General features: G+C 29.1%; 4 protein-coding genes across 14 annotated transcripts; 1 reads left to right on the top strand and 3 right to left on the bottom strand.

The window, feature by feature from the left end:
• Positions 1 to 256: 256 nt before the first annotated feature.
• On the bottom strand, positions 257 to 7,351 carry hop (tyrosine-protein kinase hopscotch). Of its 2 annotated transcripts, XM_034329054.2 has the most exons (13): positions 7,078 to 7,351; positions 6,392 to 6,690; positions 5,908 to 6,267; positions 5,553 to 5,756; positions 5,138 to 5,418; positions 4,719 to 5,043; positions 4,387 to 4,568; positions 4,179 to 4,329; positions 3,670 to 4,049; positions 3,399 to 3,595; positions 3,035 to 3,319; positions 2,613 to 2,950; positions 257 to 2,549 (listed from the first exon to the last, which is right to left on the bottom strand). In XM_034329054.2, the coding sequence occupies exons 1-13, from the start codon at positions 7,177 to 7,179 to the stop codon at positions 2,216 to 2,218; spliced, it is 3,438 nt and encodes a 1,145-aa protein (XP_034184945.2). In that variant the 5' UTR covers positions 7,180 to 7,351; the 3' UTR covers positions 257 to 2,215. The 2 variants fall into 2 exon arrangements, with proteins under 2 accessions (XP_034184945.2, XP_034184944.2); XM_034329053.2 differs by having other exon boundaries at positions 4,179 to 4,568.
• Positions 330 to 1,229, top strand: RpS30 (ribosomal protein S30). The gene is made up of 4 exons (XM_034329056.2): positions 330 to 407; positions 658 to 793; positions 896 to 951; positions 1,035 to 1,229. Exons 1-4 carry the CDS (start codon positions 333 to 335, stop codon positions 1,164 to 1,166), a joined length of 399 nt encoding a protein of 132 aa, XP_034184947.1. The 5' UTR covers positions 330 to 332; the 3' UTR covers positions 1,167 to 1,229.
• A 434-nt stretch (positions 7,352 to 7,785) lies between the features above and the next one.
• On the bottom strand, positions 7,786 to 12,294 carry Liprin-beta (liprin-beta 1). 8 transcript variants are annotated; one of them, XM_076689533.1, is made up of 11 exons: positions 12,187 to 12,294; positions 11,364 to 11,502; positions 11,055 to 11,212; positions 10,774 to 10,935; positions 10,495 to 10,620; positions 10,197 to 10,371; positions 9,297 to 9,595; positions 9,006 to 9,182; positions 8,563 to 8,934; positions 8,103 to 8,282; positions 7,786 to 8,012 (listed from the first exon to the last, which is right to left on the bottom strand). In XM_076689533.1, the coding sequence occupies exons 1-10, from the start codon at positions 12,277 to 12,279 to the stop codon at positions 8,124 to 8,126; spliced, it is 1,860 nt and encodes a 619-aa protein (XP_076545648.1). In that variant the 5' UTR covers positions 12,280 to 12,294; the 3' UTR covers positions 7,786 to 8,012; positions 8,103 to 8,123. The 8 variants fall into 8 exon arrangements, with proteins under 8 accessions (XP_076545648.1, XP_034185439.2, XP_034185435.2 ...); XM_034329548.2 differs by having other exon boundaries at positions 7,787 to 8,012; positions 10,290 to 10,371; XM_034329544.2 differs by lacking the exon at positions 12,187 to 12,294 and adding an exon at positions 11,995 to 12,178 and having other exon boundaries at positions 7,787 to 8,012; positions 11,364 to 11,450.
• A 1,974-nt stretch (positions 12,295 to 14,268) lies between these two features.
• LOC117606724 (uncharacterized) lies at positions 14,269 to 17,355 on the bottom strand. Of its 3 annotated transcripts, none has more exons than XM_076689555.1 (7): positions 16,757 to 17,355; positions 16,343 to 16,590; positions 16,018 to 16,249; positions 15,673 to 15,941; positions 15,261 to 15,596; positions 14,973 to 15,193; positions 14,269 to 14,734 (listed from the first exon to the last, which is right to left on the bottom strand). In XM_076689555.1, the coding sequence occupies exons 2-7, from the start codon at positions 16,531 to 16,533 to the stop codon at positions 14,490 to 14,492; spliced, it is 1,494 nt and encodes a 497-aa protein (XP_076545670.1). In that variant the 5' UTR covers positions 16,534 to 16,590; positions 16,757 to 17,355; the 3' UTR covers positions 14,269 to 14,489. The 3 variants fall into 3 exon arrangements, with proteins under 3 accessions (XP_076545670.1, XP_076545669.1, XP_034185440.1); XM_076689554.1 differs by having other exon boundaries at positions 16,871 to 17,354; XM_034329549.2 differs by having other exon boundaries at positions 16,358 to 16,590; positions 16,871 to 17,353.
• Positions 17,356 to 18,270: the final 915 nt, after the last annotated feature.

The following is an 18,270-nucleotide window of genomic DNA, read 5'->3' as shown; positions in this document are numbered from 1 at the left end:
TGTTTTGTGATTTTCGGCTAATAAATGCATTAGTATATAATTAATCTGTATAGATTTAATATTTTATTAATAGTATTTTACATTATCAAGGTTTTTTAATAACAAAAGTAGTTATTTTAAAGTTAGGTATGTTTTTATATGACCATGTGTTAATCACCCATCGTTCGTTGAACAGTTTTATGATCCGTATTTTTACAACTAAAATAAATGTTTTTCAAGTGTCTTATTTAAATTTTATTTTTTTTTGTATAGTATATGTATAATTCATATAACAGTAAAGTTCAAAATTTATTTCAAGTAAAATTTCTAATCGACATTTTTAGAGAGCAAACATGCAGCTGCAAATCAGAGGAGAACACACGACTGTTGTCGACTCGCACGAGAATGAAACTATTGGAGAATTAAAGGTATGTTAACAATTCTATTATATTACCTTAGTTTATACAATTGCGTCGAAATGATAATCCAGGGTTAAAATCTGGTACTTCTGGAAGGAGCAACGACGCAATATTAAATAACGAATTAATGAGCTGGTGATCAAATACATTTTTACTGATCATCATTCGCAGTTATTCGTTGACAATATTTATTAGAAATTAAATTACTATTTAGTAGATGCATAAGGTACTTAATGATTAAATTGTGTCTCTTTTGCAGAAAAGAATTGTGGAGTTGAATGCTGCTGCAAATACAGGGTTCAACCTATACTGCTCTGGCTTTTTGTTGCAAAATGATGCAGTAATAGGAGAACTTACATCAAATGTTTTGGAATTGACAGTTTCTCTTCCTGGTGGTAAGTATGAATCCCTTCATACTTTACATTTGAGTCTTCATGGTAATACGTATAAATAAATAAATGAAGAATAATATTAATTATGCTTTTTTAATATCCTAGGTAAGGTGCATGGATCTTTAGCTCGTGCTGGTAAAGTAAAGGCACAAACTCCAAAAGTTAGTGATCTACAATTTGTAATTAATTAAGATATTATACTATTAATATTTTTTTTTTTACTAATTTGTTTTTCGTTGCACAGGTGGAGAAGCAGGAAAAGAGCAAGAAGAAAACTGGCCGAGCCAAGAGGAGGATTCAGTATAACCGAAGATTCGTGAACGTCGTTCAGACCTTTGGTCGCCGTCGTGGACCAAATGCTAATTCTAATTCGTAATTGTATACAATTAAACATTTAATGATGTTGGAAATAAAGTAAAAAAATTCTAAATTGAATGTATCTCTCCTCATGTTTGAAATGTACTAAGTACTTATACATATAGCATACATGTGTCATTTAGGTATTTGCGAAAGGTAACGTAGTACAGCATGCCGTTAGTTTGATGGAATAATTCAGGTGGTGCTTAAATCAGTTTCTGTTCAGCTTAATTTTCGATCAAACCTGGCCTGTTTTACCGATGAAATATTTACAATATTAAAGAAACGTTATCGAGTTTATGAAACAAATTGAAAAACAATATGTCCCCTTATAAAACATTTACAATTTATGAGAAAAATTACATACATGAACATATTGAAGTAAAATCGTAAGATATACTCTTTTATACATTACGTGCACACACACTTTAGAGTATAGTAAATACGCACATATATACACATACATGAATGCATACATACTATCATGCATTTTCTAACACAAAACAAAAATTTGATAAAACTTATGGACTAGATACACGTAAAAAAATTAATTTATAACAAAACATATCAGAGGTTTTCTGCTTCAATACTTATCTTTCTTTGTACATCATTTATCGTGAAATTTTGAAAGTAAACGTAATTGTAGTGTAATTAATGAATCAATGTAGTGAACTTTACAATATTCATTATTATTAAACATTTATCTACGTAGTACATACCACAGTTATCGTTTATTTTTTAAATATTTTATTTAAATCATTGATGAAGTCATCAATCATTAAATACATTATAAGCTATCAATTCAATACTGCAACATAAATACATGTTTCTTTATTTTTGAAAAATATTACTTCCAGTATTATTTAAAATGAATTTAATTATAGAGTCGAATTGTTAGCAATAGCTAATGTTCACAAATAAAAATTTCTAAAAATTATATTATTAAAATAATTCATAAAAATTGAATAAAACTGTACAATTATAACCCGCTAAAATCTCTGTTTAATTTACATTTCTAAAGTAGAAAAGGATTTGAACGCCATGTAACGCAATTTTTATATTTCTTTCTCAGTACTGAGCAAGGAGATCTCTGATATCATTGCAAAGAGTTGCAAAATCTGGTCTCTGATGACTTTGTAGATGCCAACATGGATACATAAGTTTTATATAAATTGCTTGGGGACAGGTAGAAGGGCAAGGAAGACGAGTGCCTCTTTCTAACGCGGCTAATAATTCGGTACTTCCTTTTTCTTGCTCATTTTGAAGACGTTCTATACTTGAATCAAGACCAGGTAAACGTGGTTCTTCACCATAACCAAATGTTTCATACATTGTTACACCAAAAGACCAGACATCTGATCGAGTAGAAAATTTTCCATCTCTAATACTTTCTGGGGCATACCTGTAGAAAATATATTATTTATATACATATAACAATCGATTTGATCATATTTATTATATATACCATTTGATAGGAAGACCGCGATCAGTCTGTAAAATATAATAATCATTCTTCCCAGTAACTTGAGCCAGCCCAAAGTCACTAATCTTCACTTTATTTTCATCAGCGACTAAAATATTTCTTGCAGCAAGATCTCTGTGAACAATACTCTTGCTACCCAAATACTCCATTCCTGTTGCAATATCCAATGCAAAACCTAATAATCTTTTATGCGTTAATTCTTGCTTGTGAATTAACAAATAACTTTGTAATGAACCATGTTTTACATACTCCATTACTAAACAAACTTCAGGCTCTGATATTACTCCTAGAATTTCTACTACGTTTGGATGTTTCAAAGTCTGTAATTATGTTAATTAATTTTCATTATTATTATTCATTATATCTTTATTATTAAAACATTAAAATCAACGTCAAATCAATACCTTCATTATGGCGATTTCTCTTTCAAAATCCCTTATGTCTGCTTCTAATGCTTTTGTTTTTAATTTTTTTATAGCAACCTGTTGTTGCTCCGTATCTTTTCCAGTTTCTCTTTCTAGTGTTCCTCTATAAACTTCTCCATAAAAACCCTGACCAATTCTACCTTGTAGAATTACATTACAATCTATATCTAATTCATAAATGCCTCGCATTTGGCCTAAAGAATCATTACTACTTCTTCTAGAATCGGAGTCTTCTTCACCTCCTTGTTCATTTCTTCTTATCACCTATTTTTAAATAGTCTAATTTTATTATCACTACTCGTATCAATATTGTATTTTTCTTCATTTATTTTCATTTAATTACCTCGTCTAAATCACCAGCATGCCTTATTCGCAGTGTTTGAGTAGAGTGTTCAATACAATTCATATTAGGAACATTATTCTGAGATACCGAACCGCCTTCTGAATCTCTTCTTGTATTAGATGACCAACTTAAATAAGCAGACAAATCTTCTAAACTACCTACACTTGTACCATTAATATTTATCAAACTTTGCGTGCCTATAATTAGGACAAAGATCATTTAAAATATTATTAAAATCAATTTTATTATAATAAATAAATTGTTCTCTTACTGTCGTCCATGTCATTCCAAGGAAGACTTGTATTATCCGTAAGAAGACTACTAGCCCTCGATTCACTATTTATTGACTTGTTGTCATCACTAATGTCAGAATTATCTGGACTATGTTTCTTTAATTCAGAATTGAATAACTTAGGAAAAGCTGTTGCATAAGCATGACTCCTGCGTGAATTATATACTTGATACAGAATTTGGTTTATATCTCTCATAATCGCCTGTGGTTGTTTTCTAGAACCATTTACGTCTCCCCAACATTCACGCATTAGTCTGTAAACTTCTGTAGGGCAGCCACTTGGAATAGGCAAACGTTTTCCGGATTCATAAAATTTTTTCATTACAACTACATTTTGAAGTTCTAATAAAGTGGCTCCTCTGAAATAGAACAGTATTAAATTGTAAAAGAAGTAAGAAATTTATGAAAAATTACTATTTTTTTCTTTCGCTATAGGCATTAAGCAAAAACTGATTTTAAATTATAAAAAAAATAAACTTAAATTTTACCTAGCAAAGATTTGCCAAATTGTTGTTCCCACAGCCCAAACATCTGCTTGGAAACTATATCTAGCTAATTCTGGATTCGTGTACGTTTCTGGAGGTAACCAATGAATATCTGTCTCCTTATACACAAATAATCCTGGATCGGCAAGTTTGACTACAAAGCTATTATTAGTATGGGCATGGACGAGGAGTTTATTGCATTTAATGTTACCATGAACTACACCGTTCTCTTCAAGGTGCCAAAGAGCAGTAGCTAGACAAGCTGTAGCTTCTACCATATCTACAGTTTTAACAGTTTGAGAAGAAGAACTACGTAAATATTCGTCAAGAGTACCGTGCCGTACCAATTCCAAAAGCATTCCAATGGATGGTGTTACTGTTAAACCATATAACCTGATAGAGTACATCAAATTATTGTACCGACAATATGATTTCTATAATTTTTAAATTCAGTTCTTAAAATTCATTTTTTCCTTAGATATACATATAACTTGGAACATAATTATAACAAATTTATAATTAATATATTAACATGTTAATTACCTTACAAGAGTTCCAGAACGCAACTGAGACCACTTTCCAGCAAGTTCCAAAAATTCTTTTGTGTAATTTGATTCTTCTTCTTGTTTTAAAATTTTAAGAGCGACTTCTAATTTTTTTCCTTTAGTTAATCTCCAAATTGCTCGGTGAAGAACTGTCGGTGAATAATGATGATTTCTAGTAATTTTTAGAAAAGGTTTGTAAATTTCAAGCTGGTTTTGAGGTACACAACGTGGTCCAGTCTCTAAAACTGAAGCTACAATTTCCTCATCTGCTGCAACTTCACTGACTGCACTTTCAGGGGCACACAGTAATAATGGTGATTTATCTAAATAATTAAGAAATGGCTTAATTCTTTAATTTTAATATAATTTTACGTATTTCTTACCAGTAAAAATCAAATAAAAGTTTACTTTATTTACCATACTCAGAAGGTGGTAGACATTCTGTAAGATATGACTGTCCTTCAGAATCTTGGAAGGATGCAACACACTGTGCCAATGAATTATATCTGTTAGGACTACCAACAATAGTAAATTCATTTGATAAAGTTTTCTCTTCTATTTTTTTAGAAAATAACTTTCCTTCTTTGTTATATCCATCTAGATAGTATGTATCGTACTCAGTTCCACATTCTCTGAGAAGGTAACAGCCTGGTTTATTCGCACGTTTTTCTAGAAGTTTTGCATATGAAAAATCTTGCCTGTAATAAAATCCAAATCAATTTATTAATGATTATCACGCTTATTCTGATTCTATAAAATTGTTTTAATTTATAAAATCAATAAGTTATTAGTGCAATTGCAATTGCATTATTTAAAATAAATGGAATCTTACCCAACTGGACCATGGCATTTTAATTTATATAGTCTTTCTAAAGAAGGAGTAACAATCTCACCGCACAAATTAAATGTCCATTTAACCGCTAAACGATAATAACCATCTAATGCAGAAACAAAGGACATTAAAAATGTACTCTTTGAAAATTTTAAATATGAAGGTATACCATTCTTCCGTGATATTTCCACTGTATTATCTTGTCTAAAAAAATAAATAAAATTATAGTAACTATGATGAATTGTTAAAACTTAATAAAAATGTATTATAAATTAAATTTCTCTAACTGCAAGTATTTTAAAGATTTTAATGTGAACATTATTTCCTCATTTCTTATTAAAATTATGATTTAAACCTTATAGAAACAAAACATAAATCTTCAATTGCACACAATGTAGTCCATGAAGTAGCATTTGCTTCATAATATTTCACTTCATTTACATTAACTCTTAAAGACACTTTTGCTGGAGGGTTTTGAAAACCTCTGTCCATTAAAGCTTCATATTCTTCGTATGGATAATTCGGCGCCATGCATTGAAATTGTTTCAAATATTGTTCTTTAACATAATTCGCATCGTGTCCAGATATTTTACGAAGCGCATTATGTATTGGTTTTTTGATAAAAAATGCATGCCGTTTTATACATTCTTTTGGAATATATTTTCGGTATTCTGATTCTACTGTTTCTCTCGGTACTTTCTTTTCTAACATTACTCTATAAGAAAGCAGACAAATTAGTGAATATTTAATACAAATAGGATTATAATTAAACATAATGATTGATAATCACTAACAGTTGATCAATCATTAACTCTTGAATTAACATATTATGTACAAACCTGTACATATCGCTAACACCAAGACCAATTAGCTCTTGTTTATGTCTCTCATAAACAATGTCTGGTACTTTATTATCCATAACATCAGCACGGGCTTGTTGAAAATAATAGTCATAGGCATTTTCATCAATTTGTTTTAATCTGTATAAACTTGAGGGTTTAAACCTTAGTCTAAAATCAAACTTATTTTTATCCTTCGCTTCTAAACGATGGGCTAATGAATACCATAGTTTTGTGTAATGATTTCTAACAGCAAAAAGATGTCTTGCTACTGGTCCTATACCTAGAGATTTACAAATCTGAAAGATTTATTATCATTAATGTTAAGTGTCAAAATCAAATATAAATATACATAATTTTAGTTCAAAATATAGCTAGATATAGGTTAAATAATATTATACTTGAATTAAATAGTAATTACATTAATATTGACTTTAAACGTGAGCAAAGTTTTAATTAGATTCCTCAAACCTATATTAAATTAAAAACAAAAAAACAAGTTATTCAAATTTTATTTACATTCTCAATTAATAACTTATCCATTTTTATATTACATTCTTAAGATATGTTTGTATAAATAACATATTTCATTAAAGTGTTTTAACAAATATTCAAGAAAAACATTTAATTCTACAGTAATTAAATGTAAAGTAAAAAAAACATAGGTTTCAAATTATTTTGTATACCTTGATACTAAGATCTTCAATTGTTTGTCCATAAGCAATCGAATAAGTTAATTCCTTTTCTTCATTTGCAACATAAATGATTGCATGTCGATCGCTTTCCATTGTTTAAAAAATTGTCTTCCTTTTTACATTTTGTTATATACTTCAACTATCCCATAGTGTATCGTTTATTTACAACGCATATTTAACTCTCTGCGCATGTGAATAAAAATGTACGATGGTCGAGGTATGTATTCCAGTAAATCACAGATTACATTGGGATTTTTTAATGTATTTATTGTTAAACAAAATGAAATTTAATTATTACAGATTTTTGGATAAATTATACGATTATTTTGAGGAAATTTAATGCAATACATTTAGGTCAATAATAAACTTATAATAAATAATTAAATTTGAATTGATACGTTTAAGAGTAATAATTTGTAATTTAATTTTTAATAAATAAAAACCGAAATATTGTATATATCTATTTTAAGCGGGTATTTAATTATTTATTCTTTTGATATAATGAACATTTAATTGTATATGATATAATACATGTTAAATAATCTAAATCAGGTGATAAGCTATCTGCACTTATGAACAGATAAAAGAAAAGCTACTGGATCAATTATAAATTATATCTATATACATTTGTATAAATAAATTGAACATTTAAACTAGTTATAAGTCCATTTTGGATTTTGAAACATAGAGAAATACAGGATGGATTTGGGGACATAGTAAAAAATTATGAATTGAAATTCATTTGAGAAAAATTTTTTGCATAAAAACAATGCAGCTATATATATTTTTGAAAACAATTGTTATTCTTATCGTGTAAATTTGATTAATGAAGTATAAAGTTAAAATAGATGATCCCAACGATTTTGTTTGTTTACAATTGGTCTCTTCACACGCAATCACACTTTTTTGATTGTTGTCCCTTAGATCTGAAAAAATTAATTACATATGCAAGTGATAATTTGCAAAACAGAACAATAAATTTTAGAAGATCAAAAGATTATTTGTATTAGACTTACCAAACTGGTATATAATAACACTTAAAATGTAGGTGAATTCAAATTGGGACTTCCTGGAGTTGAAGTGGGGGTTGACGGGGTATCTGGTGATGAAGTTTCCAGTGGACAAACCAAGTTACCATAATCTGCTTCGTTTTTGCTTTTTTTACGTTTTAAAGTGAACTGAGATTTCTTTGGTACCTGAATCATATATTCAAAATATTATAAAAATTTAATTGCAACAACGGGTGTTTATTTTATTCTTATTTGTTGAAAATAATTTCATTTAAATGTATTTAATTGATCAGTAACGTTAACTGATTGTGTTGTTCAAATTTATTTTTATGTCTAAAATACCTCAAATTATATTTGGTCAAACCCATTTGGTATGCATACAGGAAAACAAATTATTTTTTATTATTCATTAATAATGACTTGATACATGTACCTTACTTAAAGTAAAAATAATTCAAAAAATTACCTTCAAACGAGCAGTAAGTGTAAGTGGAACGAATCCAAGAGTGCTCTCTATTTCTCTTTTTCTTTGTACAATTTCTCTACCAAGGATTTGATTGAAATGTGTGGTTAAATGTCTACGGAGAAGAGTTTTCCCAGGAGAGATACTAAGTAATGTGGCTAATAGTTCTGAAGTAAATCTGCCTTCATATACCATTAAACCTCCATGCACTCCAGATCCTCTCATATTTGGAGCATATTCTGCTAAGTCAACCATTCTTAGCCATTCCATCACTCTATGATTTGTCCACAGACGAACATTATTACCATCCATTCCATTTCCATTGATAGATCTTCTTTCGAGATTATCGAATTCAAAATTTAATTCTCGTAAAATCTATGAAATTAAGTATATCTTATTAAATATTTTATTTTTTAATTATATTAAAATAATTATAATAAAAATACCTGAATTCCTCGTCTAAGACTTGCTGCATGTAACTGTGCTGTAACACCAAGGTTTAAAAGATCCTCGGTAGTAAGTCGATGCAGCATTCTTCCATCAACTTTTGCATTATGAAAAGCTTCTTTATGCTGTGGTAAACCGATATCATCAAGCCATCTTAAAACAGCTGCACTGTCCATCTGTAATTTCCCATAATTTCATAACTATGTTTTGTATGTAATTTAAATAGTTTCAAATTTAATTACAATATATAACAATAACAATGAAAGGTAATTGCTGATGCAGATAATTACCTTGTCTGCTCCAAGAAATTTATCACTATCGGACTTTTCTGATTCTATCGCATACAATAATTTCTTTTTATGAAAAACATTCTTAATTTCTATTTCCTTTTCTAATTGCTGTTGCGAACAGTCAAATAATTTTGATCCAGTGGCGCCCCATCGTCTAAGTTCACTCGCATAACATTCCAATCCTATGTTCGCAAGCCAAGTTCCAATTTCTTCCATTGAAAGGTCTGCCAAAGGTTTCTGTGTAATCAATTCTACTCGAGAATTCGAGTTTTCTATGATAATTGCTTTCTCTTCTTCGGCTGAAATAAAAAAAATAATTAAAGGATTTATAATATTAAGTTCACTATATATGGCTAGCACTTTGGTACATATCATAAATAATCAATCAAGATCAATATGATTCTTGACTGATTTAGCCATTAAATATTAACTCTAATTCTTTTTTTTTTGTTTTTGAGCAATGAAACTTCGACACAGCTTGTACAAATATTTAAAATTATTATCTTGTTCCGATGCATTATTAAATTAAGCTAAAATAGTACACTTTTTAATGTTTTTTAGTTATTTATAAAATATTAATGAAAAAAATGTTATAAATTTGAATTATTGTAATTTATTCTCATAAATTATGATAAGCTATAAAACCAAGTATTAATACAATAAATATTCTATCTAAATATTTTCAGTATATAGTACTGTTTCACTAAGTAATTATTTATTATTAGATCAAATAAAATATAAATAAAAATATTCATGCAAAAACAAAAATGAAGCTTTAAAAAAACAGATTCAGTCACTGTTAATTACAGTATTAGCCACGACTGCCTGTCATACAGAAGAAAAATAGTTATTTTTTAAACAAACTGAAAATGCATGCTTAAAGGAGAAATCAATCGCAACCTAAGGTAGGTGCAGACAGGCATCTCGCGGATGCTCCTCTAACGGCCAATGGTACCGTCGTGTGTGCTCCATAAACTAAACTGGGTATCTTACCAAACACTACGCCTTTCTTCGAAGAACTCGGTGGCCTTGGAAGACTACTATACTGACTCGTATGCCTTCCAAATCTTTCTCCCTATAATAAACCACTAACACTAATGTTTTCCTCTATTTCGATATATTTTAAAAAAGGCGTACATGTAACTTTTTATAAAAATTAAAAATTTTAATTTAATTTTGAATATTTCAATTAACTTACATTTGACACAGTATTTGTACTTCGAAGAGTTTCGTGCTCTAAACTTGCTTGTCTGAGTTTCATTTCTGACAACGAGCTCAAAAGCTCTAATTTTTGTGTTTCTAAAGCGCTTCTTGCAAGTATTTCCTTTAAAAAGCAGAATTGTTAAATAAAATGAAAATAAGAGTGGAAATATGAATACAAATTAAATTAAAATGCAGTAAAATTTAAATGAAAGTATAGACCATATCATCAAATAATAATAGCATTATGATTACAGGAATAAACAAATAAAATTACTTTTTGTAATGCCTCCTCCATCCTTCTGAGTGAATCCTTCTTCTCCCTTAACATACTCTCCAGTTCTTGGATTTTATTACACTGTGCATCCACCTGTTCTGATAAAACTGATACTTCCATGTGTAATGCTTCACGATCGTTTTCCAATTTTCTTAAGCGTTCCTGCAACATCATACTTTTGTATAAACAATACAATAATTTACTAATCATATAACACAATACTATCAAATAATATAGTACAATTGAAATAATTAAAAATATAAACATTTGAATTCACATACTGGTTGCATCCATTGCAATAAAATTTCAATGGTAGTTATATCTGGTGGAGATGGAGGCCTAGGAGAACTTTTAATTGCTGTGACCAGATTTTTTGTAGCCTCTTTAACTGGGTCCTTCCATTCCATATTTCCATCATTATTACTTTCTGCACAGGCACCTATTAAAATAATAAAATTGTTAAAAATTCAAATGTTTATTAAATAATTAATGTAAGTTTTAAATATTTTTAAATTCAAGGAACTATTCATTTATGTATATTTGAAATAAAATTAATTTGAAATACAACTATAAAAACAATAAAGGTTTACCCGAAATTATGTCATCCATCTGTAATAATGCAGCTTCTAGCATCTTACTAGCCTTACTTGATGGCTTTGTAAGAAAAGTTGATTCACCTGGACATATTGTACTTTCATTTTTTTCTTCACTTTTACCCATTGTTGATTTCTATATATTAAAAGTACATGTATAAAAAGATGTACTTGTTATACATAGAAAGTATTATTTTCTAAACATTACATAAAAGATAATACAAGTTCCAAAATTTCTGTAAAACTTCAAAAAGTAAACCTAAAGGAAAATGTACAAAATTCAATTATCTACAACTTACAAATTCGTTATTACTTAAAATTAGACCTATCTTTACAATAAAAATGAGTTTAAAAAGTGATTTAAATCATAACCTTGTATTTAGATCAACAATGTTAGAAAATGGAGAAAAAGAAAGCAAGAAACACAAAACAAAATGTCAAAGTCACATTTCAAAATGGCGTATTTGTTTAAGTATTTATATATTTGACAAGAAAATGAATATTAATTTTTTTCCTTTAGTTTTTGTATTTTCTATCCTAGAAATTAATAAACATTTGTTTTGACATTTTAAAAAAGTAATAAATAGGAAAGAAAGTATAGTTCTACGAAAAATGCTTAGTATTTTACCTCTGGGTACCATGATTAAAATTTGAATTTATACACAAATCTTTCAGAATGTATTTAAATTCAAAAATAGTGGTTCAATCGAAAAGTCCATAAAGAGCAACAGGTGTCATAAATAACAGTCAATAATTTTTCACTACAATATTGCGCAGGCTTTTGTCATATAATCTGCGGCTACAAGCACAAATACTATACCTGATATATATACATATATGTATACCGCAGTTCACCAGAGTCCATAACTGCGAAAAGACAAGTTTTCGTTCTTTGCGCTTCTCTAGTGCGCATCTTCGCCCTGATTGGCGATACTCCCAACCGGAAGTGGAAAGCGATTAGCAGAGAGCTCGCTGCGTTCCCCCACCATCTTCCAACCTGCGCGTCGCAGTTATGGACTCTGGTGAACTGCGGTATATATAGAAAAATTGTATAAGTTCCATATATATTTCAATTATATTCATTAAATCAAAGTTACAACATAAACAATTTTCAATTCTTATATAAAAAAAATTAATATTAAAATTTATTAAGTTAACTCTGAAATAATTTCTCTTTTTATACATACAGTTTATACCGAATATTACATGATTTTTGTTATATTACTAAAAACATTATCTTTCATGACCTAGTACAATTTTTCTATAAAATATGAAAATTTAGAACAAAAATTTTCTTTAACTTTTTTTGTATGGGGTGTATTTATATAAAGGTGTTAAAGAAATTTGTGCTTTGACAATGTTAATTTAAATTTCTTTGTTTCATACAACTTACTTTATAATTAACAATTAACTACTATTAATTATTAATTTCTTAATTGGTCTGTGTTTACCTTAAAGCGTTAAAAATAGTTTCATTTTAATTAAAACAAGATGCCTTAATTACATATATTATTGAAATAAATGTTTTTTCCTTTAATTTTAGACAATTTTAATTCATTAGAGTTTTATTTAATAGCAAAAATAATTAGTTTGAAAAATTTTAGTATTCCAAACTGTGAAATACTGTAGATGAAAGATAAAATAGAAAAATTAGAAACAAGAAATAAATTTTTAAATAAAAGAACATCATCAAGACCCGGTCGTATTTAAAACTTAGCACATTGGAATGCAAAGAAACAATAAATAACTTATGTGTTGATAATTAATACAATAGTTATAATAATATAATAGATTGTTTTAAATACTACACAATTTATGGAACGATTTTTAAATAATTACAACCATTGACAACAGTTTTCGTGCGTACATCTCTCGGTATATTTGTTTAAAATAAAATATATACAGAATACCCAATTTAACTGCATAATCTGCCGCATCTTATTATTTTTATTTTGACATAATATTAAATATATAATTTGTGTTGCATATATAACTCTATTTAAATGTACTTTTTGTATCATTTTCAAAGGCAATATACACGTTAGATTGCAAACAAATTGGGTACTTTGTATAAACGTATATACATATCATTTTTATAGAAACACTAGAGTGGAAAATCATATTTTGTTATTTCATAACAAAATGAATTTCTTGTACTAATTTGTATTAAAGCTAATATTGATTTGACTTCTATTTAATTTTAATGAAGTTCTAATTCCATTTTACTTTTGCATTCTCCTCATTTTTAGCTTTCCATAGAATTCTGTTTTTAAATTCTGATTCATAAATACTTTTATAAAATTTAATTTGAATAGCTGTGTAACAATTCGTTCTGGTATTAGTATATACCTCTGAAATATAACATAACTTTCTTTATGTATTTTTTTCAGGTTTAATACTTCTTTGTACAAATATTTCTATATAAAATATTTCTTAAGCTGATACAATATTCAGCTATCACCTTCTATTTATATATATTAATATTTATATATAACGATACATGTAACCCGATTCTTTTTTTGCACCATAATAATAAATTAAGGACCAAAATTTAATTTGTATATAGTGTAATCTTAATTATTCTTTTTTTTTTAAATTAATAACTACTCTATTTTAATGCAATAAAAATAAGTTATATCAAATTTTATAAAAGTGCCAAACAAAAAACGGTGTGCAAAAAGAATTGGTATTCAATGTTTATTTCTTTCTTTAAATCTAAGTATACACAACTAGGTTTAAAATTATAGATAGAGCTTCTGGAATACGTTTTAATAAAGCCCCATGGACGGATTGTTCATACCATCATAAATTAGCACGATTTGGACGAATGTGAATGTTGGCAAAGGTATTTTGGTGAAGGCACAACTTCTTCCAGATCTCAAAATCAGTCCTCGAATCTCGATTATTTGATTTTTTTTTTTTTTTGTTAATGTAAATCGAGATGTAAATATTAAATCAAGTAAAAATATTTTTCTGTAAAATGTGTTTCTTTTTGGTTCAAGCTTTTAGTATTCTTTGTATAAATCATATTAAAATTGATTATATTATTTAATAAATATTTAAATAATCGAGATTCTATGACTCTACAAACAACGTTATTTTTTCTTTTTGCTTTTTTTTTTACTACTGATGACTTTTGCTTAATAGGTGTGAATTGAATTGGTACAAATTGCAACATTGTTCGCCACAAATGTTGCATTTCCAAGGATTACTCTCACTATGACACCCTTTATGCAGAAAATACAATGTTTGATCGGGGAAAGTGATTTTACAATGAGCACACTGAAGCCCATTGCTTCGTTGATCGGGCCTTGTTGAACTAGGAGGTTCTCCTCTTGAATGGGAATTTGAATTTGAAGTGTTATTACCTATTACAAAATGAATTGAATCTACACTTGTATGAATTATTCAATTAAAGTAAAGCTATAGGTGTATTAGTGAGCAAACATTTAAACCTTTCAAATTAATATTTGATTGATTAACATTCTAAATAGATCCATCTAAAGCCAAAATATCATAAATAAATATAACTAATATTGGCAAATATTAAATTATATGAACTTATTAATAACAACAATGATTTGTATAATAAAACAGTAGAATTACCATTATTATTGTTGTTGTTATTATTTCCAGAACCAGATGAAAGTTTGCGTCGTAAATCATCTCGGAGAAGGGACTTTAATGGAGAAACTTTGATCAAAGACGGTAGTGGAAGGTTACTAGATGTTGCTCCATTTTCTTCAGTTCCATTGCTGTTTGGTTCTTGCTTAATAGGAATTAGTGAGATAGAAGGTGTAATTGTGTCTTCATTTCCACCAAGACTTCTTTAATTAAAAAACTAAATGAGTCTGGATAATAGATTAATATTAATATTTTAAATATCTTTTATACCTGTGGATGCCACTACTGTTAATAGGTAACTGATGATGACTACTACTTGGTGCATTACTGTTACTATCTGCACTTTGAGGGCTATTTGGGCTATCTCCGTTCAGGGGAGCAGGACTTGGATTTCGTTGGTTCGGAGTTTGTTCTGGATAAGGAATTGATATCTCTATGTGAGGTGTCAGGAAATGCATTGGCGGAGTTGCATTATCTGCCGAACGATTTCCAGTACTATCTCCACTATCTGAAAGAGGAGCAGAAGGCATAGCTTCTCCCGGAGTACAACTGTTCATTAATGAACTTGAACTGTTTGGTCCTGGATTATCTAAATCTATTCCATGTCTAGAATGATAATTACTTAATTAAACATGTAATTTATTAAAACGATACGATATTATTAGAGTAATTAGATATTAACCTATTAAAAAAGTGTAACCTGAGGCACTTCATAGTTGCTGCACGATAATTGCACAAAGGGCAAGATTTAACCATGTCATGTTGGCCAACATGTTCATTCTGAAAATGGGCTCTCATTGCAATTTGTCTTTGGAAACCTCGGTTACAAATTGGACAATGATATGGCAGAGTTTTAGAGTGAGTTGTAAAATGTTCTGCCAGGTGATCCTTTCGAAAAAATCTTTTTTGGCACACACGACATTCATATGGCTTTACACCAGTATGTCTCATCTATAAATAAATTTATTTACTTTTTTACAATACCATACCTTTACTCCAACAGTAACTTAATTGTGAAAATTAATACTTTGTGCCGCCTCATGTTAGCTCCATTTGAAAATTGCATATTGCAAACATCACATTCAAACATTTTTCTATGAGAACGAATACCAGGATGACTTTCTTCTCCATCTCCATCATTTTCAGCAGCCTCAATATTTTCCGCACTTTCCCCTGGCTCGGCACTAGCCAAACATTGATCTTGATGAGCACAAAATGCTGTTTTATTTATAGTCTCATAGTTTTCACACCTTTCACACCTGTCCACATGTTATGGATCCTTTGATATGCTATTTAAAATCTTGATTATCTAAATGTTTATCGAAACATTTGAAATACCAAAAATCAATTACATGAAGATGACAGACCTAAAAGCAGGCACAGCACCATCACTGCTATCGTAATTGGTGTTTAGGGCTGCTTCATTATCTGGGTCTAAATTTTCCTCTTCTCTTTGATTCGATGACTCTCCAACATCAGTTTGAGAACAGGAATGGGAATCTACCTCGTTTTCCCCGCCGCCAGCATCAACCCCATCTGACATGGTATCGAACCCTCCAAACACTACGTTGTTCAACCTGCACCATTCGTTATTGATTACCTGCAATATTAAAAAAGTATATTTTTATCTGTTCTTTTACAATACAAACCTTTAACATTATGTGTAGAATACTAAGCAGTATTTATAAAGAAAAATATAGGATGTATTCAACTTCTCTGGAACTATGTAAGTAATTCATAGTACTTAATAGAGTATTAGTACTTACTGATAATGCAATAGTGAAATGTAGATGTAATAAACAGCAATGAACGTTATAGGAAAAAATATTATCTAAAAATACAAGTAATTCAATAAAAATTTCGTAAATCTTGATGTTTACCTGTCAATTTCGATCCAGGGTTCGGGGATGACGAGACGATTGGTCAAGCCTGAGAGTAAGAAAGAGAAGAAGGAGGGAAGAGAAAGAGGAAGAGAGAAAATGAGAGGGAGAGATAGAAAATGAAGAAGAGAGAAAGAGAGAGAGCGAGAGGGTGAAGAAAGAGGAGGGAGGGTACTAGGACATGGAGTGAGATTCCGGTAAAGCGCAATGCCAGAGTACACTGCACTTTGTCCCAGTTTCGGGAGAATCCGTCAGTGATGACGCAGTTTTTCACCCATTTGGCTGAATTCGTTACTATATACTTGGCATCACTTTATGAAAAATAGGTTCCTACTTATGTTTTCTGATCAAATTACATGTAATCAATCATCTTCAATTTTACTTCGATTTATTTGATCTGTTACTTCAAATTCACAATACCCTTGTGAACCACTGCACACTACTATTCCACTACCTTTTTCAGAACAATCGATTAATCGAAATTATCGATCTTAATGATATTCGATTTCAGCATTTTTCGATTTATCAAATCGGTATTGTGCCTCGATTTCTTCACGAAGCATAATTTAAAAGCATAATCTTCACGAATTTAAAAAGTACTTATTTCATAGAGAAAAAATGCATGCTGTTTCATGGAATTGATATAGATTTATTAGTAAAATCTAAACTTATTTTATTTCATTCTTCTACTTTGAAAATACTATTCCTTATTTGTTTATTCAAAATATTGTAATGCGCACATTTATGCTTTATACAAATTACAAAATGCTTGTAATCTGTGTTGTTGACATACAGTTCATACAGTTCAAGTAACTTCATATATGTAGTTATTGAACTTCTATCTTGAAGTGGATTTCTTAAGAAATTATGAAGTAACATATTGGAATTGCTGGAGCTAATATCTCTAAGCAATAAATAAGGGAGATCAGACGATCATTAATTAAACGTTTACTAAAATTTATTGAAGTTGATAGACATTTTAAGTAACTTTACATTATCAATCTCCTTACTATAATTGCTACATTATTTACATCTATTCCTATTCATTTATAGATTTCTTATACACAAGGTTATTCAAAGATCACGTTACAGGTCATTAAAATATGATCTTGAGAAAAATTTTTTGCTCATAATATTTGCCCCTTGATACCGAATCGTGTTTTTTCTCGAGATCATATTTTTTTCTATTATCAAAAACAACCGAGATACTTAAGGTACATAAGTTAGGTGGAATACCCTATATATCATTTACTGACTTCTTGCGTAAAATTTCTACTACAAAAAATGTATAATACGTAAATTTACACACTAAAGTTGTTTGTATGTATTGAATATTTTCTTTGTACATAAGAACGTACTTATAATACTATATTTATATAGCTTTAAACAATAAAGATACT

Source organism: Osmia lignaria, chromosome 8 (assembly GCF_051020975.1).
Source record: "Osmia lignaria lignaria isolate PbOS001 chromosome 8, iyOsmLign1, whole genome shotgun sequence".
Taxonomy (NCBI): domain Eukaryota; kingdom Metazoa; phylum Arthropoda; class Insecta; order Hymenoptera; family Megachilidae; genus Osmia; species Osmia lignaria.
Note: the sequence above shows the minus strand (reverse complement) of the source record. Positions and strands in the feature narration are given on the sequence as shown.